Genomic DNA, 25,275 nt, shown 5'->3' with positions numbered 1-25,275 from the left:
AGCTCCTGTAGCAAGGATACAGATTTTGCACCAGGTATAAGCTAAGTAGTCATTGACTGGGGTTAGGAATGGTTTGCTGCCGATACTTAGATGTTTAGTTACCATTTATTCAATACAGAGCCAAAGTACATTCATCTGCACACAAAAAAAGCCCAGCACACCTGTCTAATTTTTGTTAAATGTTAACATTTGATAGATATTCCCAGTATAATCAAAGATTTCACTCGATTTAATAAAATCACCAGCAACAACATGCCATGGGTAGTGTAAAGAGGTTCACTCTATGACACGGTTGCACCCCATTAAATTGAGATCTGATGGTTATAGTCCTGTGTAATGCTCCGCTAAACAGGAGCTCCATTTATTGCTTTGTCTCTGATATTTACATGGCAATGATTTATGAACCCATTAAAACTTCTGAAATAAATTAATAGTTACAAAAAGAGGAATGTTTTTCCCATCCTGCAAAACTGTTCAAGATTTCAACCTTTTGCCAATTCCACATTGGGATGATGCCGAGACCTTTTGAAGTTTTTCATAGGCGAAAGGCCAGAACACCCACTAGTCCAGGACATCAGAAGTTCACGTCTATCTCCTGCTATTTTTTTTGTATTGTAGCTTAACGTCCTAACCCCCAGGCTGTATGCTACTGCAGGGTGGGTTTTGCCATCTCTCCATTGCAGATTTTCCTGTGGAGTGGTTGAGACGTTCCCCTAAACTCTGGTTTCTCTTGCTATAAGGCTGGGATCTCCAACGCAATCAGTTCTCAAAGACATTTAATGGAATTTGGGTTCTCTTCGGGTGCCCTCAAAAAATCACAGCCTAAATTACCTATGTCAATTGCCAGTCAGTTGGTGTGAAAATTACAGGACCAGTGGCTCTCTGGATCTCTTTTGACTTCAAAATTTCTTCAGAGAGATGTTAAGATAGTGATATTTCCATGTGGATGGGAAGCGGGTATTTAGTGGTTGGGGATCAGGGAGGGGAAGAGGTGAGGGTGGGCGTCAGGACTCATGGGTCTCATCCCTAACGCTGAGAAGGGAGTGGGGTCTAGGGTTCGAGCAGGATACCTGGATTCCTTTCCCTAGTTTGGCAGGCTCTAGCAGGCTAGAGCAATGGGGCCTGGGAATCAGGACTCCTGGGTTCTATTCCCAGCTCTGACAGGGAATATCAGGGTCTCTCACCCTATTCTGAACTTCCTCGGGCAGATTGAAGATGCAGGGATTTTAGTCGCATTGAGTGGTGTTATCTTGTGGGCTAGGCAGGGTGAATTTGGGTAAGCGTCTTCGCTGAGCCTCAGTTTCCCCTTCAGCAACAATGACAGCGACCTGCCTTTGTAAAGTCCTTTGAGATCTCAGGGCGGAAAGCACAATAGATGAGACAAGTACTAATTCAGATTTTAAAACTCTCAGTCGCTCAAGGCCCTTTGATGACAGGTTCTAGACTTTTAAAGAGTTACAACCCAGGCAGGTTACCTGCTATTTTACCTTTCTAAAGTCACTCTCTTTGTCTGACAGCCATGAACAAATTGGCAGCTAATTAGGCGACCGAAAAACTATCTCCCAAGAAAGCTGAACCCGCTCTGACCCATCGGTTCTTCTTCCACTGGAAATTTTCTCTCTGTCTCCCCTCCTCCTGGACCACGGCCACCAGAATTTCAGGTAAGGAATGAGACTCTTTAAAATCAGCTCCCGCGGTATTGACTGATCCATGTATATCGGAGTCACAGCCCATGGCAAAAGAGACAAGAGGCAGCACAACTGGTGACCTGTCAGCTAGGCACGAAAGGGGGTCCGTAAGGCAGAGTATGAAGTGGGTGGGTGCCGCATAGGGGCACTGAGAGCAGAATGAGAAGGCAGCAGAATGCTTTCACCAAATGCCATGATTTTTTTCCCCACCTCTGTCTTGTTAGGAGAATTTTGAACAATTTCAGGAGCTGTTAGAACTAGATGGAGCTCCAGCCTCAGAGAGTGAGGCGCAGTGGGTGAAAGGATAGGGGAATCAGGACCCCTGGGTTCTAGCCTCAGTTCTGGATGGAAAGTGGGTTTTTGTGGGTTAGAAAAGTGGGGCTGGGAGTCAGGACTCCTGGGTTCTATTCCTACTGTGGGAGGAAGGAATGTGAAGTTTAGAGGCTAGATCCAGGAAGCTGATGAGAATCAGCATTGCTGCCCTGCTGCCTGGTGCAATCCACAGCCCTGAGCTAGTCACCTGGGCTCCCTGGACAATGCATGAGGAGAATTACGTGGGGATCCACAAAAACCAGCTTGCTGAGCAGGGAGCCACCTGAAATAGCCAGTGGGAAACACCCAGGAGGGGGTAGCAGCTAGATTCACAAAGCGACTGAGGAGCCTACATCCCGGAATGAAGACCCTCTGGCCTTCACAAACCCCCACTCAGCTGCTCCCAAGCCTTGTAGGAACCTACACTAACTGGGCACCTACATTTTTGCTGTGAAAGTTCCCTGGATACCTACATTTCTGCCCCTGGGCACGCGCACCACCGCCCCATGCCGTGCATCTGGGGAGGGAAAAGTGTCCCTCTGCCTAACTTGCCGACAGGGCCTGATCTGTAGGTGTGCTCAGAGACTGGTCTCCACAAACCAATGGGGGGGAGGCGATGCCAACCATAAGCTCCACAGTTAGGATATTGATGTGGAATGGGTGAGGCTGCTGGTTCAAGTCCTCCTCCTTGCATGAGAAGGGGTTAAAAAGAATTTGAGCAGGGATCTTCTCAGGTGAGCACCCTAACTCCTCAGCTATGGGATATTCTGATTTCGGGCTCTCCTATTGAAGCCGTTCCACTACACATAGATAGTGGGGGAGAGCCTGAGAATGACTCTATATCCTGCTGATCAGCATGTTCCCTGGGAAGGTGTGGGATCTGCTCCACCAGCTATTTAATTATTTATACAAAGTGGAATGACTTCCGCAGGAGTGATTGAGGGAGTCCGGCCCCAGAACCTCCCGCCATTCAGCAGTTAGTGGGCGCTCTCCCCTGCAGGGTGGAGATAGCCAATCCCTTACAGAACTCTTTGTCAATAACATCTGTGCAGGCACTTTTGTCAACCAAACTTGCCAAACTTTGTCAACCAACCTCATCCAAGAATGAAATCAGGTTCGTTTGGCAGGCCCTATTTTCAGAGGTGTAGTGATAAAAAAACCTGGGGAAACCAAACTCCATATTCCCCAAATGGGACGTGGGTAAACGCCATTTATCTACATTGATCCCCCCAGCTACATTGCTCCCCATTTTTCCATGTTGACTGCTGTTAATTATAGCCTCATATTTTAATTCTTTATCAATTGACTCCTGTAGCACTTTTCCTATTATTTTTCCCAGGATTGATGTCAGACCAACCAACCTCCATATACCTGGATCTTCACTTTTTGAATACCGGCATAACATTAGCACTAGTCCAGTCTCCTGGAATTTCCCTGGTATTCCAAGCTTTGTTTCAAAATAACATCAGAGGGCCAGACATCTCATCAGCCAACTCTTTTTGTACTCTTAGGTTCAAATTATCCGGGCCTGCAGATTTAAAAATGTGTATTCCCTAGTAGACGTCGTATAACATCCTTCTTGGTTACTCATGGGCTGGAAAGTACTTCATCATCCTTATGTGATAGGAATATACCATCCTGCTTCTTTCCAAATATAGAGCAGGAATATTTCCTTTTCTGCATCATTATTAACAATTTTACCATCTCCACATAGAAATGGGCCTATACCTTTGCTAGGATTTCTTTTGTTCCTTAAAAAGCTCCTTTTTATTCTCCTTATTCTTGCCAGCCTTGGAGATTCGCTTGATGTCTTTAGCTTCCCTTATCAATTTCCTGCAATTCATAATGTCTAATTTATATTGGTTGCTATCTATTTTGCCTTTTATATATTTCTTTTTTTATTTTTTATTTCTACCTTTACTTCAACACTGAACCAGAATGGGCTTTTAGAATCATAATCTTATGGCCATCTGATAAACTCTTCTTAAAGAACTCCCAATTTTCAGTCACATTTTTCTGCCTACATTTTTCCGCCCAATCAGTTTTCATAGAGTCATAGAATCATAGGACTGGAAGGGATCTCGACAGGACAACTAGCCCTCTGCACTCATTGCAGGACAAAGTATTATCTAGACCACAATTTTGCTCACAATTTTTCTCAGTGTTTAGAAATTACCCCTTTTGAAGCACCATGTGTAATATTACTGGTTGGGACTGTCCTCTGTTTGCTGATATTGATTATAATCATGTCATGATCCCCGCTCTCTACACAACCACCAACTTTCAATCTAGTAATTACTCCATCTTTATCCAGCCTAATGAGTTCCAAAATCAATTTACCCCATGCTGGATGCAATAGTTTTTGTGTTAGAAAATCATCATTTATAATTTTGAAAAAATCCAATGATGTTTAACTGGCTGCACAAGACCTCTCATGTACAACTCCCTGCTCAAAGTCCCCCAAAATGACAGTTTTTCCTTCCACATATTATGAGCAGGTGTTCAAAGAGGAACTTGTCCTGTTCTCTGGTTTGATTTAGTGCTCTGTAACAGACCCCAACAATATCCCTGCCTCGCTTTGTTAGTTAGCGGGTTGATCTTGAATTCAAGATTCTGTGGTTCTGAATTATCAGTTACCTCAAAAACAAGTAATAGTGTCTTTAATGTGAAGTGACACCCCTTACGCTTCTTTCACCTACTCTATCCTTCCCGAACAGTTTATAACCACTAGTAATGCCAATTACATCAAATTGTTTCTCAACTACAAAAATGTCCTGTTCCTCTCACTTATTGCCCGGACTCCTAGAATATTGAAACATTCAAATAAAGTCTGAGGAAGCCACTCGGGATTGTGCCCATTGACTGCAACAGGAGGAAGGCGTGAATAATGTCCTTTGAATTTATCTCTTTATTTCTCCTCAGGTCCCCCTCCAGGTCACTCAGACTCGATTGCACAGGCCCAATGGAGCAGCTGTGGAGAAACCAGACTCCAGTGGGGGAGTTCCTCCTGGCAGCCCTTTCCCCGACTCCACAGTCCCAGGCCGCCTTGTTTGCTGTGTTCCTCTTGGTCTACGTCTCCACGCTGGTGGGTAATACCCTCATCATGGCGACAGTCAGCTCAGACCCCCGCCTCCGCACTCCCATGTATTTCCTGCTGGGCAACCTCTCCTTCCTGGACCTGTGCTACTCCACCATCACTGCCCCCAAGATGCTGTTGGACTTTCTGTCTGAGAGGAGGAGTATTTCCTACCAGGCCTGCATGGTCCAGCTCTTCTTCCTGCACTTCGTGGGGGCGGCCGAGATGTTCCTGCTCACCGTCATGGCCTACGACCGCTACGTGGCCATCTGCAAGCCCCTCCACTACCCTAGCATCATGAACCGGACCCTATGCAGCTGGCTGGTGGCGGCTTCCTGGGCGGGAGGGTTCATCCACTCCATGGTCCAGACCATCCTCACCATGCGGCTGCCCTTCTGCGGGCCTAACCGGGTGGACAACTTCTTCTGCGATGTCCCACCAGTGATCAAGCTGGCCTGCACCGACACCTATGTGGTGGAGCTGCTCATGGTCTCCAACAGTGGGCTAATCTCCACCAGTTGCTTCGTTATCCTGGTAGCCTCTTACACCACCATCTTGGTGAGGATTCGCTCCCCTGAAGGGCGTCGCAAGGCGCTCTCAACCTGTGCCTCACACCTGACTGTGGTGACCTTATTCTTCGGGCCCTGCATCTTCATCTACGCCCGGCCCTTCTCCATCTTCTCAGTGGACAAGCTGGTCTCAGTCCTGTACAACATCATCACCCCCATGCTCAACCCCTTGATCTACACACTCAGGAACAAGGAGGTGAAGTCAGCCATGAGTAGACTGAGGACAAGGGGCATTACTTCTGGGGGGAAGGTAATAGTCTGAGATGCAGGGAGAGCTGAGAACCAGGCAGCCATCTTGGGGAGATATGGATCAGCCAAGGCAGCCATCTTGGGGAGATATGGGCTGGACAAGGCAGGGGAGCCATAGAAGCCAGGAGTCCTGCCTCCCAGCCCCGTCCCCACTCTAATCCACTAAACCCCACTCCTCTCCCAGAGCTGGGGATAGAACCCAGGAATCCTGGCTCTCAGACCCTCACCTCCACTCTTTCCACTAGACCTCCAACTCTCTTACAACAGGAATGTCTTTAGCGGTTATTGGATGACTCTGTAACATGCAGCCTGCATTAATCATCCGATGTCCTGCAGGACAAAGAGGCCCACAACACCTAAGTCCCAGCCCTCCCTGCTGGGGGACCTGGGATTAGAACTTGAGATCTTCTTCTCCACATGCTCACTGAGTTAAATGAGAGCCCCTAGCTGCAGCACTATGATGTCTCTGATATCGCCATGCTGTCGCTAGGGGACGACATTGCCCCAAGATGGTACATTGCAACTTGGCAACGTGGTCCTGGGGTGGATTTTGGCAGCAAACACTGGACCCGAAGTGCCTTGTCAGCCCTTTCACCCCAGAGGAATGACACTGGCTGTTTTCACAATTCAGCTCCATCCCCTAGGGTATTAATTACAGATAATGATTCCCCACCACCTGGGACATCGTTAGGAACTGACGCACCCAGCAAGAAATTGCCACTGGTTTCTGGGGAAGCTTTCAGCAAATAACAGGATGTTTGTCCTCCAAGAGGCAGCCTTCTTGGAAACTCTCAAAGCTGGGGAATGCCAGATAAAGAAACTGAGGCACAGAATTACCTAGATGCATAGATGATAATGCCCAGGAAGGATCATTGTTATCATCAAGTCTGACCTCCTGATGATCACATCCAGTGACTCATTGCAGTTGACCTGGAGCAAGCCTCTTGGAAAGAGGTGCCCCATCTCCATGGAAAATCTCCAAGAGATGGAGAATCCATCATGTCCCCAAGTCAATTGCTCTCCTGGTTCATTGTTAAAGATTTGCACCTTATTTCCAGCCTGGACTTTGCTGATTCCAGCTACCAGCCATTGGGTCTCCAGGCCATAGATCATTCCCGTAGCTCTTCTCCCCTTCAATGGTACGGAGAAGCTCTAGCGATTCCATCGTTAATAAGAGGCAATTTTCCAAAGGGCCCTAAAATCCACTTGCCTATTTGGATTGTCTTGGAAATTGCCATGTTTTTTCAGGATCTCTCATAGAATTAGGGATGCAAATTGGGGGAGCATTTGGTCAAAGGATCCCAGAGATAGAGCAAAAAAGAACCTGCCAGTCAAATTTCTCCCATTTTTCATTTTTGTGCACACTCACATCTGGAACCGTGGCAAGAATCTGCACAAAATGATCTCAGCCAGTTGGATTGGACCTTAGCGGACACCCAGTTCTGCACTGAGGCAGCAATGGTGCCCAGGCAGGGCCAGCCTTAGGGAAAATGGCACCCTGGGCAAACTTGTATTTTGGCCCCCCAGACCCTCACTGCCTCCCCGAGCTCCCCACCCAACCCCCATCACCCCTAGGCCCCACTCTGATCCAGTGCATAGTTGAATCTGGGGATCCCACATAATAGGTGAGTGTCCTAACCCCTTGGGTTCTTGGGCATTCTAGGGTGGGCTTCTCTCCTGTTGAAGCAGTTGAAGGTCTCATTTGTGCAACAGCAGTGTGCCTAAATGTTGGGTGTTGCGACACTCAGCCTAAATCCCCCTCTGGAATCTAGCACTAATAGCTCCAGTGAAGCTGGGTGGTGGCCGCAAGCCACGGGAAGAGGTTAGAGCCAGAGGCTGGACATTTCCAAGGCTCTAGAGTGAGCTGGGATGCCAAATCCCACTGCAGTTCATAGAGACTTTAGAGACACTACAGCCAAAGACAGAAGGTGCTGTTGAACCTTGGAAGATGTGAAGATTCCCATGTCACCCAACCCCAAAGAAATCAGTATATCCCCCGACCAGAGAACACACCCCTCAGTTTACTACGAGCTGCCTCTGTCTGGAGCTGTATCGACAGAAGTATCTGTTCAGTATTAACGAGGTGATCAAAGAGATTGCCACCCAGCCAGGTGAAACACACCAAGGTGGGAAGATCAGTCCCAGGGAGCTGCAGAAGATCCCAAGCACGTTCCAATGGGAATCAGGTGTTCAGATCCCCTGGGTGGCTTTGTCAACTTCACGGATGGGTTCTGGTTGCAAAACTCCACAGCCCTCAGCAGCGAAGGAGATCAGCCATGAATTGAGAACAGAAGAACATAAGAACGGCCATACTGGTCAGACCAAAGGTCCATCCCAGAATTCTGTCTTCCTCTGGACTCTTCCAATTTCTCCACATCTTTCTTAGGGTTTGGTGCCCAAAACTGGACACAGTTCTCCAGCAGTGGCCTCACCAGTGCTGAGTAGAGCAGGACAATGACTTCCCATGTCTTACAGATAATGTTCCTGTTAATACTCCCCAAAATAATATTAGCCTTTTTTTCAGTTGCATCTTATTTTTGGCTCATGTTTGTGAGCCAGGATAACCCATGGCTCCTTTACAGCAATGCTACCACCTACCCAGTTATTCCCCATTTTGTAGTCATGTATTTGATTTTACCATCTTAAGTGCACTAATTTGCACTTGTCTTCACTGAATTTCCCCTAAGTGATTTCAGAGCAGTTCTCCAATTGCTCAAGACGATGTGAATTCTAATCCTGTCCTCCAAAGCTCTGGTAACCCCTAACAACCTGAGGTCATCCACAGATTTTATAAGCATCTTCTCCGCTCCCTCATCTGAGATGTTAATGAAAATCCCTGGAGGGTCCCTTAACATGTCCTCCCTGTTTGACGGTGCAGAATTGATAACTGCTCTTTAAATACCAGTTGTGCACTGGAATTTCAGCCAGACTGTATTTCCCCCCCTTTTTTTATTTACTACCATGGGGAACGGGGCCAGATGGGACAAAACATGGGGGTCTGCATATCATGGCTTCAGGGACGATCCTGCTCTGGAGGAGATGGATGGGGGGTAGGACTACATGTGTTGTGTTGTATGGATCTGTAATTTTTTTCTACAGCTTTTAGCCAGTTTTACTCCTTCTCTCTCCTGCTTCTAGTCCCCTGTAAACCATACAGCCTTCTCCTCCCCACCCCTTACCACTTGCCCCAAGTGCCCATTATACAGTATAGCCGCCCCTTCCTCACCCCCACTCTCTGCTGCCCCTAGTGCCCATTATACAGTATAGCCGCCCCTTCCCCACCCTCTGCTGCCCCTAGTTCCCATTATACAGTATAGCCGCCTCTTCCCCACCCCCACCCTCTGCTGCCCCTAGTGCCCATTATACAGTATAGCCGCCTCTTCACACCTCCACCCTCTGCTGCCCCTAGTGCCTGTTATACAGTATAGCCCCCTTTTCACACCCCATACCTCCTGCTGCCGGCAGAGGATGAGGGGAGAGGTAGGGGTGGCTAGGCTGTATAACAGGCACTCAGGACAGGACAATGAATTTGTTGCAAAGAAAGGAGACCGCATAGTTCCATCCCCTCTCATCCCCCAAGTTCAAGATCATCCCAGACAGCGCATCCCCCAGGATGGTGGTTTGGGGACCTCCCCCCGGCCCACCCAGCCCCACCCTCCAGGGCATTGTCATCCTGTCAGCCCCAAGTTCTGTTCTCTCAGCTGAATGTCCAAGTGCTCCAAGGCTCAGCTGGTGTTTGTGTCTCTGGGTGTTTTTCTCCCCACCTCACTCAGCCCTTGGTTGATTTTCTGCCCACTCGGTGTTGTTCTGAGGTGAAAGGAATTCACACCGGACACCAGCTTCTCTGGAGCAGGGCTGAGGGGACACCCCCATGCTATGAATAGACCCTGTTTTCCTCCAGGCATCTCCTCTCCCTCAGTGCTGGATGTCGTGCCTTGTGTATCATACACGGATGACTCTGACCAGCGAGTTTGTGGATGGCTGGGACCCTGCAGGGTCTCCTGGCCAGATGGTAAAAGCTCCTTTACTAGAGATTTTTCAGCTGAGTTTTGACAAGTCAGCCTACGGGGAGACGGAGCCTCAATTCCCATGGGGATCTCACCTCAAACATCCTCCCGAACGTGTGGGCTGTGGTGTCTCCTGAGGGTACCGGCGGCTAGATCTAGCACCCAGCCACGTCTCATATTTTGGCCCCACGTCTCATATTTAGGCCCGTGAGATCCTGACAACCCTCCCAATTAGCTGCCAGCTAACCTGGGAGGCACCTAAACACACTATACAGCTACGTGTAACAACCAGCTACATTCCCAAGGCGCTGAAATGTCGCCGGTGGGCGGGTGTGGAAGCGTCTCGGTCCTGATGCGGCTACAGAACCATAGCTCATGTCTCGGCCATGGCGGGAGCCTCCACCTAGGCATTTCTCTGGCTATTTCGTCTCTGCAGCCTGTCCCTGGGTGTGCTCGGGGGCGGGGGGGGGGGGAGATTTTTGTGGTTGGCTGCGGGGAGGGTGTCCCAGCTGCCCCCTGCTAGTGGTGTGTGCCCTGCTCTGTCTGTGTGCGTCTGTCCTTATACCCGAGAGCCCCAGAGGTTGAGCACTCTCCTAGGAAGTGGGAAACCCCCCAGTTCAAATCCCGCCCCTGCTTGATTTGGGTCAATGACTTGAACTTAGCTGAGTGCCCTGGTTAACAGTTATAATGGGGCAGGGGGATCTCTCTGCGGGGGATTCGGGACTCCTGGGTTCCATTCCAGGGGCACGGTGACTTCCCTCCCTTGCTCTGTGCCTCAGTTTCCCCAGTCCCCACCTGACCCAGCTCTGCAGAGTGGCAATGTATTTTCAGTCCCAGCTAATGAGACCCCTGAGTGCTGAGCTACACCTGCTTCTCCCTCCCCTCATTGCTCGTCTCCCAGAAGTCCCATGGGGGCCCCAGAGGGGATATAGCAGGGGATTGTATGAGGGGATTGGGCCATGAAGCAGGCGGGGACAGAGATGGGACCTGGCTGTGGGAGGCAGCGCAGGGTGAGTGTCGGCCTGTTCTCCCCTCTTGTTCTGTCCCCACCAGCCCTCCCTCTCCAGTTCTGGCTGCCCCTCAGGACCGACAGAACCACCCTCCTATGCTAAACCTCCCGCATCGGCTCTGCCAATGCTCCTCAAGCAAACCCACAGCCCCTGCTAGCCCAGCCCTGGGCTCCTCCCAGCTCTGCCAGTGCCCCTCACTCCTGACCCACAGCCCCTGCTAGCCCAGCCCAGGGCTTTCCCCCTCTCCTGCCGCCCCACTGCTCTGCTGGTGCACCTCATTCCCAACCCACAGCCCCCTACTATCCTAGCCCTGCCACCACTCCCAACAGCTCTGCCGGTGCCTCTCAATCCTGACCCACAGCCCCCTGCTAGACTAGTCCTGGGATCCCCGCAATCCTACCTCTGCTGGTTTCCTTCAGTCCTGACCCACAGCTCCCTGCTAGCCCAGCCCTGCCCCCCAGCAGGTCTGCCAGTGCCTCTCAATCCAAATCCAAAGCGCCCCCCCCCCCCCGCCTAACAGACTTGTATGCTGCTTCAGGAGGATAGTTCAGGTTTCATAGCATGTGTGACAGAGGATGTCAGGGAGCTTTTAGGGTTGCTGTTCCCATTGAACTGCCACCGTGTGTATATACGATTCAGTCAATGCAGTGAATGGGTAACTGGGGAATGAATGAGCCAATGGAGGGATAAATATGTGAGGGCATTTATTAATACATGGCTAAAGCAGAAGCTAGCAAGGCTAGCGTGATGCCTGGCTGTATGTGTGTGCTGAACTTCTCCTCATTGAGGGGTTAAACTAACAAAGAAGGGAGGGAAAGAAAGAAAGATACTAAACACATCAATGGGGAAGGTATAAATTAAAGGGAAGGAAGGTTTTAATTAAGAAATGAAACAATGAATCTGTGATTAAAAGAATGAATGCATGGCGGGATCCATGAACGAATGGAAGAAGAAATGAATGAATGTCTGGCTGTCAATGCTGTTGTCAGATGCTGGCTGCGTGTATCAGTTCTCTCTGTGTGCTGCACTGGCTCTGGCCAGATCGCCCTTACAGCAGGCTCCAGTCGAAGTGCCTGATAACCACAGACCCATTTAGTAGCAAAGGCACCTGGGCATGTTTATTGTCAATGAAGCAGGTCCTAGTATCCCATAGACTCTACAGGACCACTAACACATGTATGCCCATCACGATGGACCAGCTCACTCACTGGCGGGACTTTCCACTGCCCCCTAGGCCAGCCACAGACACTCCCTCTGAGACTCCATTTTATACATTAATACAAACAAGTAACATATTGCCCCTCTGATGTCATCAATTACAACCCTCTGACGTCATTAGTTACTACCTCTACCTTGTATATTTTGGTTCAATCAAAACATCTCTATCCATCACCCTGTCATCCTGACCTTACCTTTAGCAGGGGTCAATGTGTTCTTGTTATCTTTGGGAGGGTGTGTTTGTACCATAGTTGGTATCGTGATGTTCTGGTACCACACTTCTGGAGTGTGTTTGCATGAGTGTCCTGTGCCTAGTACTTCTTTGGAATGTGTTTTTCAGCAATATCAGCCCTGTTCTTGCCAAGTTCTGAGAGTGTGCACACAGGCATAGCCTGATGTCTTCTCACAGCCTGACTTTTGCTAACTTTGCTTTATGTCAGCAAGGCTGGACAACTACTTTAATTCAGGCCTCGGGCCTCAGACTGGCCCTTTGATAAAAGGGCTTATGTCTCAGGCTCCATTTCTACTACAGAGGTGATGGAAGCCAGACATGATGGCCATCAGGAATAAATCAGAAAATAAGAGAAATAAATGGACAGGTAAATAAATGAACGAATGTAGAGAGAAATGGAGAAGGAACAAATAAATGAACAGATACATAAAGGAATTTATAAATACATAAATAATAGAATGCATAAATAATGGGGAAGGCCATGACCTTGGTCAGGTCTATGCAGCGCCCGACATATTTGGAGGTCTGACCTCAGTAACCCCTAAACATTACCATAATTCATACATTCATTGAGTCTTAGATTCATAAATTTAAAGGCCAGAAGCAACCGCTAGACCATCCAGTCTGAACTCCTGTATAATCCAGGCCAGTGGATTTCACCCAACTGCCCCCGTATTGAACCCCATCACTTGTGTTTGACTAAAGCATCTTCCAGAAAGGTCTGGATCTGAAGAAACCAAAAAATGGACAATCCACCACTAACCTCCAGCCATTAGTTCTTCTTCTGCCTTTCTCTCCTAGATTAAAGAACCCTTTAGTGGCTGGTCTTTTCTCCCTGGAAAGGTCCTTATACAGCGTGAGCAAATCACCTCTTAATCTTCTTTTTCAGTCACTAATAGAATTGAGCCTTTTACATCTCTCGCTGCCAGACATTTTCTCCAGCCCTCAGATCATTTTTGTGGCCCTCTATGCTCCCACCCCTCCAATTTGCCAGCATCCTTTTAAAAACGTGCACCCCAGAGCTGGGTGTAGGATTCCAGTATCGCTCTCACCAATGCCCAGTACAGTGCTGGGTTCCTGCTCACCACAGCCCTCTTAATACATCAAGGTGAATTGCTCGTCCATGCTGAGCTGTCAGTCCTTCTCTGTCCCTAATTGCCAGGACACAGTCCCCCGTTCTGTAGGCATGATGTATAACTTTCAATTTGGCTGTACTCCAACACAGTTTTTTGAATGGGGCCAGATCAGCAAGCGATCCGGCTCAGTCCGTGTGACTGCCCCAGCCTCAGCATTATTTACAACTCTCCCAATAGTGGTGCCATCTGTCTTTGATCACCAGTGATTTTATATTCACTTCCCTATCGCTGTTAAAGAGGTTGAATAGCCGCAGACCAAGATCCGATCCCTGCAGAACTCCACTAGAAACAACCCACCAGATGAGGAATTGCCATTGATGACTACTTGTTAAGATCTGTCCGCTAGCCATCAATCCATATAACGTGGGCTCCATTGATTCCGCTAGTGCTAGTTTTTTGCCAGAATGTTTTGCGGTACTCATGGAAATGCCTGCCCCCAATACAATTAATAAATTATAATCATGTGTTGGATGGGTTAAATCTTGTTGGGGGATGTGGGGGATTCTCCATCAGGGACAATTTTTAAATCAAGAGGGGCTGTTTTTCTCAAAGATCTGCTCTAATTCAAACCAGAACATATCCAGGGAACTCCTATGGCCTGTGTTATACATACTCAGCAGAATTCCATTTTTATTTTGTTATAATCTACACAGATAATAGTGATGTTTATTTTGAAGTCATTTTTGGATGTTTAGCAATATACATTTTCACACAGGAAATTAGGGGGGAATCAAACAGTGGTGATAATAATTATTTCATGACAGCAGATGTTGAGATTCAAAATGTTAAATCTTTATAACTATTAAAATACAAATGGTCAACATCACATGTCAAAATATACAAAGTAAATGTCCTTAAGTCAAATTCAAATACGTTCTTTCACAGCATTTTTCTTCCTTTGCCTTTGTAAATTTTCATTATTATTGATGGAAAATCTTTTTTCATTGGCTTGTGTGTGTGCTTGATGAAATCGACATCAACAGACATTGGCCAATAAAAATCTCAAACTTCCAAGCCTAGTACAGGATGTCCGTGTATCGCAAGGCCACGTCTGGTGTTGGATTGTAGGTATCGATGGGTGGGAAATAAGTGCTGCCCCTCATTTAGGATAGGTGTGAGAGAGAAAACAAAGGCAAATGTTAGTCCATCCAGGAATGGGAATTATGTGGGTGGATGGCTTTGCTGGGTATTGTTTGGATAAGGGGGTGTGTTTGAGTGAGGAGCTGGACAGAGAGATTGAAGGTGAAAGAAGCCGAGAGACTGAGCAAAATTTCAGGCTAGGATGCCGGCTGAAAGAGGATTTGAGTGGTGATCAAAGACACTTTCTCCTGTTGTTTGGTTCCTCCTGTGCTCAGGGAAACAGTACTTGTATGTTTTCTGTAAATATGCAGGATTGCATCAAAGAAATTCCTGACTCCGTCAACAAATTCCCCTCCCAACCAGAAATTCCCACTAAACACTGAATGTTTGGCTAACTGCTCAAGTCAACAATTGTAGCAATGATAATGTACCATGTGGGTGTGTTACAGGGATGGAGCGTGGAAACAGCACAGGGGTGACGGAGTTTGTGCTGCTGGGGCTATCCCAGACCCGGGAGATCCAGCTCTTCCTCTTTGTCTTGTTCCTCGTCTTCTACTCCATGATCCTCCCAGCCAACATCCTCATCATCCTCACCATCCAGGGTGACCCTCACCTGGGTTCCCCCATGTATTTCTTCCTGGCCAACCTGGCCTTTCTGGACATCTGCTACTGCTCTGTCACCCCCCCAAAGATGCTGGCTGACTTCTTCTCCCATCACAAGAACATCTCCTATGGGGGCTGCATGGCCCAGATCTTCTTCATCCACTTCCTAGGAGGGGCGGAAGTTTTCCTGCTCATGGGCATGGCCTTTGATAGGTACGTGGCCATCTGCCATCCCCTGCGCTATGCCAGCATGATGAGCAGGGAGGTCTGCTGTGCCCTGGTTGGGGCTGCTTGGGCCGGAGGCTTCACGCACTCTATCCTGCAGGTGGCGCTGATTATCTGGCTGCCGTTCTGTGGCCCCAACGAGCTGGACAATTTCTTCTGTGACATCACCCAGGTGATCAAGCTGGCCTGCACTGACGTCTACATGCTGGAGTTCTTCATGTTCTTCAACAGTGGCCTGGCCACTTTGATGTGCTTCCTCCTCTTGCTCATCTCCTATGGGGCCCTGCTGGTCCGGCTGCGTGCGGGTGACCCCTCAAAGGAGATGAGCAAAGCGGCCTCTACCTGCATCACCCACATCATCATCGTCTTCATCATGTTTGGCCCAGCCATCTACATCTACTGCCGGCCCTTCCGAAGCTTCCCCCTGGACAAAGTGGTGGCCGTGTTCCACACTGTTGTCTTCCCGCTCATGAACCCCATGATCTATACACTCAGGAACAAGGAGATCATCAGTGCAATGAAGAGGTTGCTGAGTAGACATGGGCTCTGGAGCGGGAAATAGAAGGAAGTCAAAATACAGAAGTGCAGGGTTTGGAATTATTTCAGGGAATTTCTCTGGCATGTGTCAGATTAGATTATCCCAACAGTCTCCTCTGGGCTCTTAACTGATGAATCTATACATTTTTATCAATGTGATGAGCCAGAATCTGCATTGAATTACACTAGAGTAACACTGGAGTAATGTGGTTCGATCTATGGACTAATGATGGAGCAAGTCTCATGTATCTATGGAGTAATTGTGAAGTAATTCTGTAGTGTCTGCAGAGTAACTCTATGATATCTATGGAGCAATTTTGTAGTAACTCTTTAATATCTATGTACTTACGATGTAATACCTATAAACTAAATTTCCATGTCAAAGGAGTAACTTTTTAGTAACTGTGTAGTATATGTGAACTAACATTGTAGTAATTCTATTTTACATATGGAGTAACTCTACTGTATCTGTGGAGAAACTCAGCAGTAAGTCTATAGTATCTATCGAGTAACTTTTTAGTAACTCTGTATAAGCTATGGAGTAATTCTGTAGTAAATGTGAGGTAAGCATACACTATTGGCTGGGTAACTGTAATTCAGTAGTATCTATATAGAAATACAGTAGTACCTCAAAAAGAACAGGAGTACTTGTAGCACCTTAGAGACTAACAAAATTTATTAGAGCATAAGCTTTCGTGGACTACAGCCCACTTCTTCGGATGCATATAGAATGGAACATATATTGAGGAGATATATATACACTCGTACAGAGAGCATGAACAGGTGGGAGTTGTCTTACCAACTCTGAGAGGCCAATTAAATAAGGGGAAAAAAACTTTTGAAGTGATAATCAAGCTAGCCCAGTACAGACAGTAGTACCTCAGGATTTATTCTTTCATATATATGGAGTAAACCTGTAATAGCAATGGAGTAACATTTTAATGGCTCTGTGGCATCTATGAACGAACTCTGTATTATGTGTGGAGCAACTCAGTAGTAACTTTGTAATGTCTATGGAATAACTATATACTAACCCTGTATGATACATTGTGTAATCTTCAGTATCTGTGGAGCAATTCTATAGTACAAAAGTAGTACCTCAGCAAAAAATGTGAACTGACTGTATAGACTCTATGTACTAAATTTATAAAATCTGTTTAAGAACTGTGTAGCAAATCAGTATTATATACATAGTAACTTTGTTTAACTCTGTAGTATCTACAGAGTAATAACAATGTAGTAATTTTGTCATATCCATGGAATAGCTCTGTAGTATCTATGGAGCAACCGTGTACTAATTATTTATTCTATGTGGGGTAAATCTAGATTATCTCTGGAGTATCTTGTGAGGAATTACATAGTTGTGAATATGGGTGCGTGAGAATTTCATTAAGAGCATGAGGTGGACTGAGAGAGAACTGTCAATATGGAACTATTTTTAAGCAAATAAAAAAATCCCTTCAAATGTAACCTTTACTCTGTCCTATGTGCCAATTCCTAGCAAGATTTCAAAGCTCCAGAGAGCAAAGTAGCTTCCTCTTCTATTTTTCCTTCTCCAATTTCCCTGCTTAATGGCATAGGACACTCCATCCCACAACTGTACATTAAGAGAACATGAAGACAGCAAAACTAAAGACATGCAGTTCAGGAGAATGTTGCACTCAAAACATTAACTCTGCCCCCATGAGTCACATTTTCAAAGCCACCAAGGAATTTGCCTGGCCAGGTTCCAGTAACTGTAAAGCAATTGGCCCATCCATCTCCTTTACATGGCTTTCACTGTACTGTTGCCTGCCCAGAACTGGGCCTGAGATGGCAAACAGGGGGTTCGTCGCCCGGTGTGCTTGGCACCAATAAAGATACCGAGGGGAGAAAGCAAGCCAAGTTTATTTCAGAGCTCTGAAATGGCACTAGGAGACCAGCATGTCTCAAATCCAGTGCAACAAATACAAACAAATTTTACTTTTTATACTTTAAACTGTTTGTATACATTTTTTTGTCTGGCTGTTTTTTTTTTTTACTTCTTTTTTTTAGACAACTGTTACAATAAGCTTTACATAAGCTTGTGAGAAAACTTTCTCAGTCTTTGCGACTTTGAGTTAGACGCCTGCAAACTAACTACTCCTCCTTTTTTTCGCTTTTTATTTTTATTATTTTTGCTAGTGTGAGTGAAACTGCAGTCATCTGCTAAAAAGCTGACATTACATTTCTGCTTCAGCCTATTTCAGAGCATGTAAGCAGTCAGCATAGAAGTAGGTGAGAGTTTCCAAGATGGAGTCACTGTGGTTCACAGACCCAGAGCAAAAGAGCTTCATCAGCACTTTTGGCCTTTCATTCTCTTGAGTTACCTGGTAGCTATGCCTAGTGGACTCAAACAATTTTTTTTTTTTTTTGAGAACACTCAACAAACTTTTGTCAGAGTTTTTTTATACTTTAAAGACAAAATGCGATTAAGCTTCATGCAATTAGGATTATTAATGAGAGGGTATAAGGGAACTTCTGGGGTATGGGAGGTACAAATCTTACATATGAGCACTTTACAGCAAATGAGCAAAAGAACAAGAACAAAACATACTACAACACTTGTGAGTAAGATACGAACAATGCTTTTTTTATATTTTTTAGTTTTTTTAAACTAGGTATTTAACTCTAAAGGGAATCTAAAATAGTGGGTTTTGGGGGGGGGCTTTCACTGGTTAAAGGCTCGTTTAGATGACAAGATGTGCTTGTTAATGTCTTGTGAAAACTCTGGGACGTAGGTACAACATTTTTTTTTAATAAGGGCACATACTTTGCCCCGTGAAGCTAACACATAATCTAGGGCCTGGCGGTTTTGCAAAGCCAGCAGTCGAAGCTGGTACAGCTCAGAACTTATGCTTTTTTCTATGGCTAGGGTATCATTGGCAAACTGGGTGAGAAATTTAGACAGTCTTCTGTAGAGTTGGGTTAGCCGTCCCACTCCATAGGAAGTGTGGAAGCAGAGAAAGAACTGACAGGAAGGGGATGCAATGCATGACAGTTCGTTAGCAAGAGTTAGGCTAACTGTAACCCTAATAACGCGAGATTTGTAGAAGCGAGGAATGTGTGAGGCGAGTGGGAAAGAACTGTGTGAGAAGTTGTTGCGACCTTGTGTAGATAATATGGAATGTAGACTAAGAGTCTACATTAGTGAGCAAAACAAGATATCAGAATGACCTATGTATAAACAAAATGCAACTGTTGCTCATTATTGTCTGTAACAAAAGGTATAAATACTTGCTGTAATTGTTTACCTGTTGAGAGACCTGCTTAGCTCTCTCCCTCTGCGCAATTGTGAGAGTTAATAAAGCATCTGACTTGCTGTACCTAAACAAATAGTGAGAACTCTCTTTTTCTCCGACAGAAGGGAGGGCTATTATTTCAAACTTGTCTTCTTTACTGATGGGTTCTAAGGTAGCTTTCAAGGACCGATAGTACCTGGGACAACCTGAGGGAGCCTTAGGTAGAATGCGGAGGGGAGGAGCAAGATAGCCTTTGTAACAGCTACTATGCTACCTATTAGGAAGCTATTTGTAGGCACTAGTACTACAAACTTAAAAGGCTTCACCATAACTAGCATTTCCATTGTTACTTTGTGAGTCCCGTAGGGTGGCTTGTGGGGAAAGGGTAAAGAATGCAGCGCCGGTTTGCCAACCGGTGGCATTCAGCACAGGAATAGTGAGACTTATACTAGGACCAATATAAAATCTACACTTACTAACGCCTGCAAACCAGGTATGATTACTTGTACTGGCTTGCTGATAACATATGAGACCAGTGGGTGGAGAACGTAAACGAATAGGCTGGGGCTTACGAGTGCCCCTATAATGGGAAATTTAAGAGCCATTGTGTAGGCTATAAGGAGCTTTTGCAGTACAGTTAGATTGCAAACCTAAATTGTCAGAGGTGCTGCTGCTGGTAACCATTCACTTTTGACAAAAGTCTGACTAATTTTGGGGTACTACTTTCCAGGGCAATCTCGCTGAATGATGGGGAGTCTGGGCACATATTTAACAGTTGGAGAGATTGAACTCACGGGCAAAGGCAATTTTTAGGGCCTATTTTCAAGAAAGGGAAAAAAAGTGATATGGGTAACTACAGGCTTGTTAGTTTAACATCTGTAGTGTGCAAGGTGCTGGAGAAAATTCTGAAAGAGAAAGTAGTTGAGGACCTTGAGGTTAATGGCAATTGCGATAAATTACAACATGGTTTTACGAAGGGCAGATTGTGCCAAACGAATCTGATCTCCTTCTTCGAGAAAGTAACGGACTTATTAGATAAGGGAAATGCGGTGGACCTAATATACCTGGATTTCAGTAAAGCGTTTGATACTGTACCCCATGAGGAATTATTGGTTAAACTGGAAAAGATGGGGATCGATATGAAAATCCAGAGGTGGATAAGGAATTGGTTAATGGGGAGAATGCAGCGGGTCGTATTGAAGGGTGAACTGTCAGGATGGAGGGAGGTTACCAGTGGAGTTCCTCAAGGTTCGGTTTTGGGACCCATTTTATTTAATCTATTTATAACTGACCTCGGAACCGATTGCAGGAGTGGACTGATAAAGTTTGCGGATGATACGAAGGTGGGAGGCGTTGCCAATTCGGAGGAGGATCGGGATATTCTGCAGGGAGACTTGAATGAGCTTGTGAATTGGAGTATCAGAAATAGGATGAAATTTAATAGTGAAAAGTGTAAGGTGATGCATTTAGGATGACTAACAACAATTTTAGTTACAAGCTGGGGACGCATTGGTTAGAAGTAACGGAAGAGGAGAACGACCTAGGGGTCCTGGTAGACCGCAGGATGACTATGAGTCGACAATGTGACGTGGCGATGAAAAAAGCCAATGCGGTCTTGGGATGCATTAGGCGAGGTATATCTAGTAGGGATAAGGAGGTGCTGCTTCCGTTGTATAAGGCGCTGGTGAGACCTCATTTGGAGTACTGTGTGCAGTTCTGGTCTCCCATGTTTAAAAAAGATGAACTCAAATTGGAACGGGTGCAGAGAAGGGCCACTAGGATGATCAGAGGAATGGAAAACCTGTCATATGAAAGGAGACTAGAGGAGCTCCGGTTGTTTAGTCTGACAAAGCGAAGGCTGAGGGGGGATATGATTGCTCTCTTTAAATATATCAGAGGGATAAATACAAGTGAGGGAGAGGAATTATTCCAGCTTAGTACTAATGTGGACACGAGAACGAATGGATATAAACTGGCCGTGGGGAAGTTTAGGCTTGAAATTAGACAAAGGTTTCTGACCGTCAGAGGGGTGAAATATTGGAACGGCCTTCCGAGGGAAACGGTGGGGGCGACGGACCTGTCTGGTTTTAAGATTAAGTTAGATAAGTTTATGGAGGGAATGGTTTAATGGTAAAACATATTAGCCAAGGAATACCGAGCAATGGCAGGTAAATAGTATAATGGCTAACAAGGGTCAGGCTAGAGACTCTTGCCTACATGCTCGGGGTCTTATTGATCGCCATATTTGGGGTCAGGAAGGAATTTTCCTCCAGGGTAGATTGGCTGAGGCCCTGGAGGTTTTTCGCCTTCCTCCGCAGCATGGGGCAGGGATCGCTAGCAGGAGGGTTCTCTGCCAATTGAAGTCACCAAAACACAGGATTTGGGGACTTCATCAGCAGAGTCAAGGGAAAGGGTAGGGACGGTTTTGTGGCCTGCAGCATACAGGGGATCAGACCAGATGATCATAATGGTCCCTTCTGACCTTAAAGTCTATGAGTCTATGAGTCTATGAGTATGCGTTAGTAGCCATATCTGCAGGGATGGCTCTCCATCCTGCATGCGATGTGGGTGAAACAGTAGGTAACAGAAGAATTGCCTTTGTGATAAAAAGAAATGCTGTGAGAGACTTTAAACTTAAACTCATATTGTAATTACTACAACTCAAATACTTAGAAGATAAGAAGAATTGTTGACACTAAACAAGTCAAAAAATACCAAGACCAAATACATAGGCCAGGACGGCCTTCTGTGAGAAAATAAAACTAATGCTCAGGGTTTTCGCGGGGAGTATGCTGTGACTGTTTAGAAAGATTACCAGGCATTTCCAGTGACTCTTACTGTCTTTTGAATAACAGCTTACGCCCCAAATCGTCGTTAGCAGTCTTCTTAGCCGGCTGGACAGTCCACTGTTTAGGAGTGGGCACTGCTTTCAGTCGAGAGTAATGAATTTAGTTTTTGTGTTTTTTTACTTTTGCCGCTGTATGGGAAACAAGCAGGACGGTGTGGGGTCCTTTCCACTTCTCTTGGAGAGGCTCGTCCTTCCAGGTCCGCATGAGAACAGAGTCACCAGGCTGCAGGGAGTGGACCGGAGTATCCAGCAGAAGAGGCTGTGAATTTTTGGTGTACTTGTGTAGAGAAGAAAGAACAGCAGACAGAGAGCACATGTACTGAGGCAAGAAACTACACTCTACTTTTTATTCTTTGGCTAGAACTGGGGTACTATTTATAGGCCATGCTCTTCTAAACATAATTTTGAAGGGACTAAGCTCTATCTTACTTTTAGGGAGAGCACGAATGCGAAGTAACACAAGGGGCAAGGCATCAGGCCACTTAAGAGAGGCCTCCTGACAGACCTTTGAGAGGTGTCGCTTGAGTGTCTGATTTGTGCGTTCCACTACTCCACTGGCTTGTGGTCGCCAGGGTGTGTGGAGCTTCCAGGGGATTTGCAGAGCACTTGATATCTTTTGAACAATTTGAGATGTGAAGTGTGTTCCATTGTCAGATTCCATCCACTGGGGGAGTACGAAGCGAGGAATAATCTCCTTGACAAACTTAAGAGCCACCGTCTTGGCAGTGTTGTTATGACATGGGAAGGCCTCAGGCCATCCACTGAATCGATCCACCAAGACGAGGAGGTACCTGTACCCTTGGGTCCTGGGAAACTCAGTAAAGTCTATTTGCCACACCAATCCTGGGCCTGGGGTAGGTTCCAGAGTGGCTGGCGGCACTGCTACTCCTGGTCGAGGGTTGTTCTTCTGGCAGATTAAACGTTCAGCTTGTACCTGTGATGCAGGGGTTTAAGCCCAGAGGTTAGAAAATATTTATTAATAAGCTGGGTAAGAGCCTCTCTGCCTGCGTGGGTGGTTTGATGCAGTTTCTGCAACACTGGTCGGATCAGGCTCTTGGGCAGGAGGATTTTTCCCTCTGTGGAATAAAGCCATCCCTCCTTTTCCTGGAGACCGAGCCTGTCGGCCAGGTTTCTGTCATCATGGGAGTACTGAGGGGCTGCAAGCTCACCCACTGATGGGATGAGGACATGCATTTAGGCATTCTCTTCAGTTGCTGATTTTAGGGTAGCAGCTCACTTAGCTTCCCTGTCTGCTCTGGCATTACCCTTGGTTACATCTTGATCTTCCCTTTGATGGGCTTTGCAATGCACCACTGCTACTGCTGAGGGGAGTTGTACTGCTTCTAACAGCTGGAGAATTTGAGACCCATGCTTGACCGGAGAACCTTGGGCTGTTAGCATTTTCCTTTGCTTCTACAAACCAGCGTGAGCATGCAATACTCTAAAAGCATACTTTGAGTCAGTAAAGATATTAACTTTTTTGTCTTTTGCCAGCTCGAGTGCACGAGTTATGGCCACTAGTTCAGCAAGCTGGGCAGATGTTCTTGCCGGTAAACTCTCAGCTTCCTCGGTATCATGAAGAGACACAATAGCATAACCCGCCCTCCTTTGCTCATTCACAACAGTACTACTGCCATCTGTATACTATTCCAAGTCAGCATTTGGGAGTGGCTGATCTTTTAGATCTGGGCGGCTAGAATACTGAACATCTATGATTTCTAGACAGTCATGTTCTTGCTTTTCTGTTTCTGGTAGCAGTGTAGCTGGATTAAGGGAGGGACAGATCTGCAGGGTGACTTCAGGATTCTTTAACAGCTTCGCCTGGTACTGAGCAACCCGAGCCTGTGTGAGTCAAAGACCACCCTTAGTGCCCAGCAAGGCTCGGACCATATGGGGAACATACACTTGCACAATTCCTCCCAGTGTCAGTTTTTTAGCTAGAGCAGTAGCTGCGACCACCCTCAAACAGGCTGGCCATCCCTTTGAAACTTGATCCAGTTGTTTAGAGAAGTATGCCACAGGATGTTTCCAGGCACCTAATAGCTGAGTAAGCATTCCCAAAGCTACCCCTTTTCGTTCATGCACATACAGTTGGAACTGCTTAGATATATCGGGCAAACTCAGGGCTGGAGCTTCCATTAGCTTCTTTTTCAAGATTTTAAATGCCTTGTCCGCTTCTGGGGACCAGTGAAAGGGGTCATGTTCCACTCCCTTAACACATTCATACAGAGGTTTAGCCTACAGTCCAAACTCTGGAATTCATATTCTGCAAAAACCTGCCATGCCCAGGAATGCCCTAAGCCGTTTACGGTTGCTGGGAACGGGAACTTGGCAGATAGCCTCTTTTCTTTTGTTTGAGAGCTGTCTCTCTTCTTGCCTGATGTGAAATCCCAGATATTGAACCTCTGAAAGAGCAATTTGGGCTTTGCTTTGAGATACTCTGTATCCTCGCAGTCCAATAAAGTTTAGGAGACTCACAGTAGCTCTGAGAAAAGGGATTAGACCCACAGCAGCAATTAACAAGTCATCTACATATTACAGCAGGAGGGCTTTGTCTGAATTATCCTACTCTTCTAAGGCCTGGTCTACACTACGGGTTTAGGTCAACTTTAGCAGCGTTAAATCGAATTAAGCCTGGACACGTTCACACGATGAAGCCCTTTCTTTCGACTTAAAGGGCCCTTTAAACCAGTTTCTTTACACCACCTTCAACGAGGGGATTAGCAATAAAATTGGCCTTTGCGGGTCGGAATTGGGGTAGTGTGGACGGAATTCGACGTTATTGGCCTCCGGGAGCTATCCCACAGTGCTTCATTGTGACCGCTCTGGACAGCACTCTCAACTCAGATGCACTGACCAGGTAGACAGGACAAGACCCGCGAACATTTGAATTTCATTTCCTGTTTGCTCAGCGTGGAGAGCACAGGTGACCACGCAGAGCTCATCAGCACAGGTAACCGTGATGGAGTCCCAGGATCGCAAAAGAGCTCCAGCATGGACCGAACGGGAGGTACGGGATCTGCTCGCCATATGGGGAGATGAATCAGTGCTAGCTGAACTCCGTAGCAATAAAAGAAATGGCAAAGTATTAGAAAAGGTCTCCAAGGCCATGAAGGACCGAGGCCATAACAGGGACACACAGCAGTGCCGCGTGAAAATTAAGGAGCTACGGCAAGCCGACCACAAAGCCAGAGAAGCAAATGGAAGGTCCTGGGCAGAGCCGCA

General features: G+C 46.5%; 2 protein-coding genes across 2 annotated transcripts; both read left to right on the top strand.

The window, feature by feature from the left end:
• The first annotated feature begins 1,506 nt into the window (after positions 1-1,506).
• LOC117886202 (olfactory receptor 4Q2-like) lies at positions 1,507-8,998 on the top strand. The gene is made up of 2 exons (XM_034787862.1): positions 1,507-1,661; positions 4,923-8,998. Exon 2 carries the CDS (start codon positions 4,963-4,965, stop codon positions 5,905-5,907), a length of 945 nt encoding a protein of 314 aa, XP_034643753.1. The 5' UTR covers positions 1,507-1,661; positions 4,923-4,962; the 3' UTR covers positions 5,908-8,998.
• A 2,451-nt stretch (positions 8,999-11,449) lies between these two features.
• LOC117886203 (olfactory receptor 4N2-like) lies at positions 11,450-16,568 on the top strand. The gene has a single exon (XM_034787863.1). It carries the CDS (start codon positions 15,029-15,031, stop codon positions 15,965-15,967), a length of 939 nt encoding a protein of 312 aa, XP_034643754.1. The 5' UTR covers positions 11,450-15,028; the 3' UTR covers positions 15,968-16,568.
• Positions 16,569-25,275: the final 8,707 nt, after the last annotated feature.

The sequence above is a fragment of the Trachemys scripta genome, chromosome 12 (assembly GCF_013100865.1).
Source record: "Trachemys scripta elegans isolate TJP31775 chromosome 12, CAS_Tse_1.0, whole genome shotgun sequence".
Lineage (NCBI taxonomy): Eukaryota > Metazoa > Chordata > Testudines > Emydidae > Trachemys > Trachemys scripta.
The sequence above is the reverse complement of the archived record's forward strand: the minus strand, read 5'-3'. Positions and strand labels throughout refer to the sequence as shown.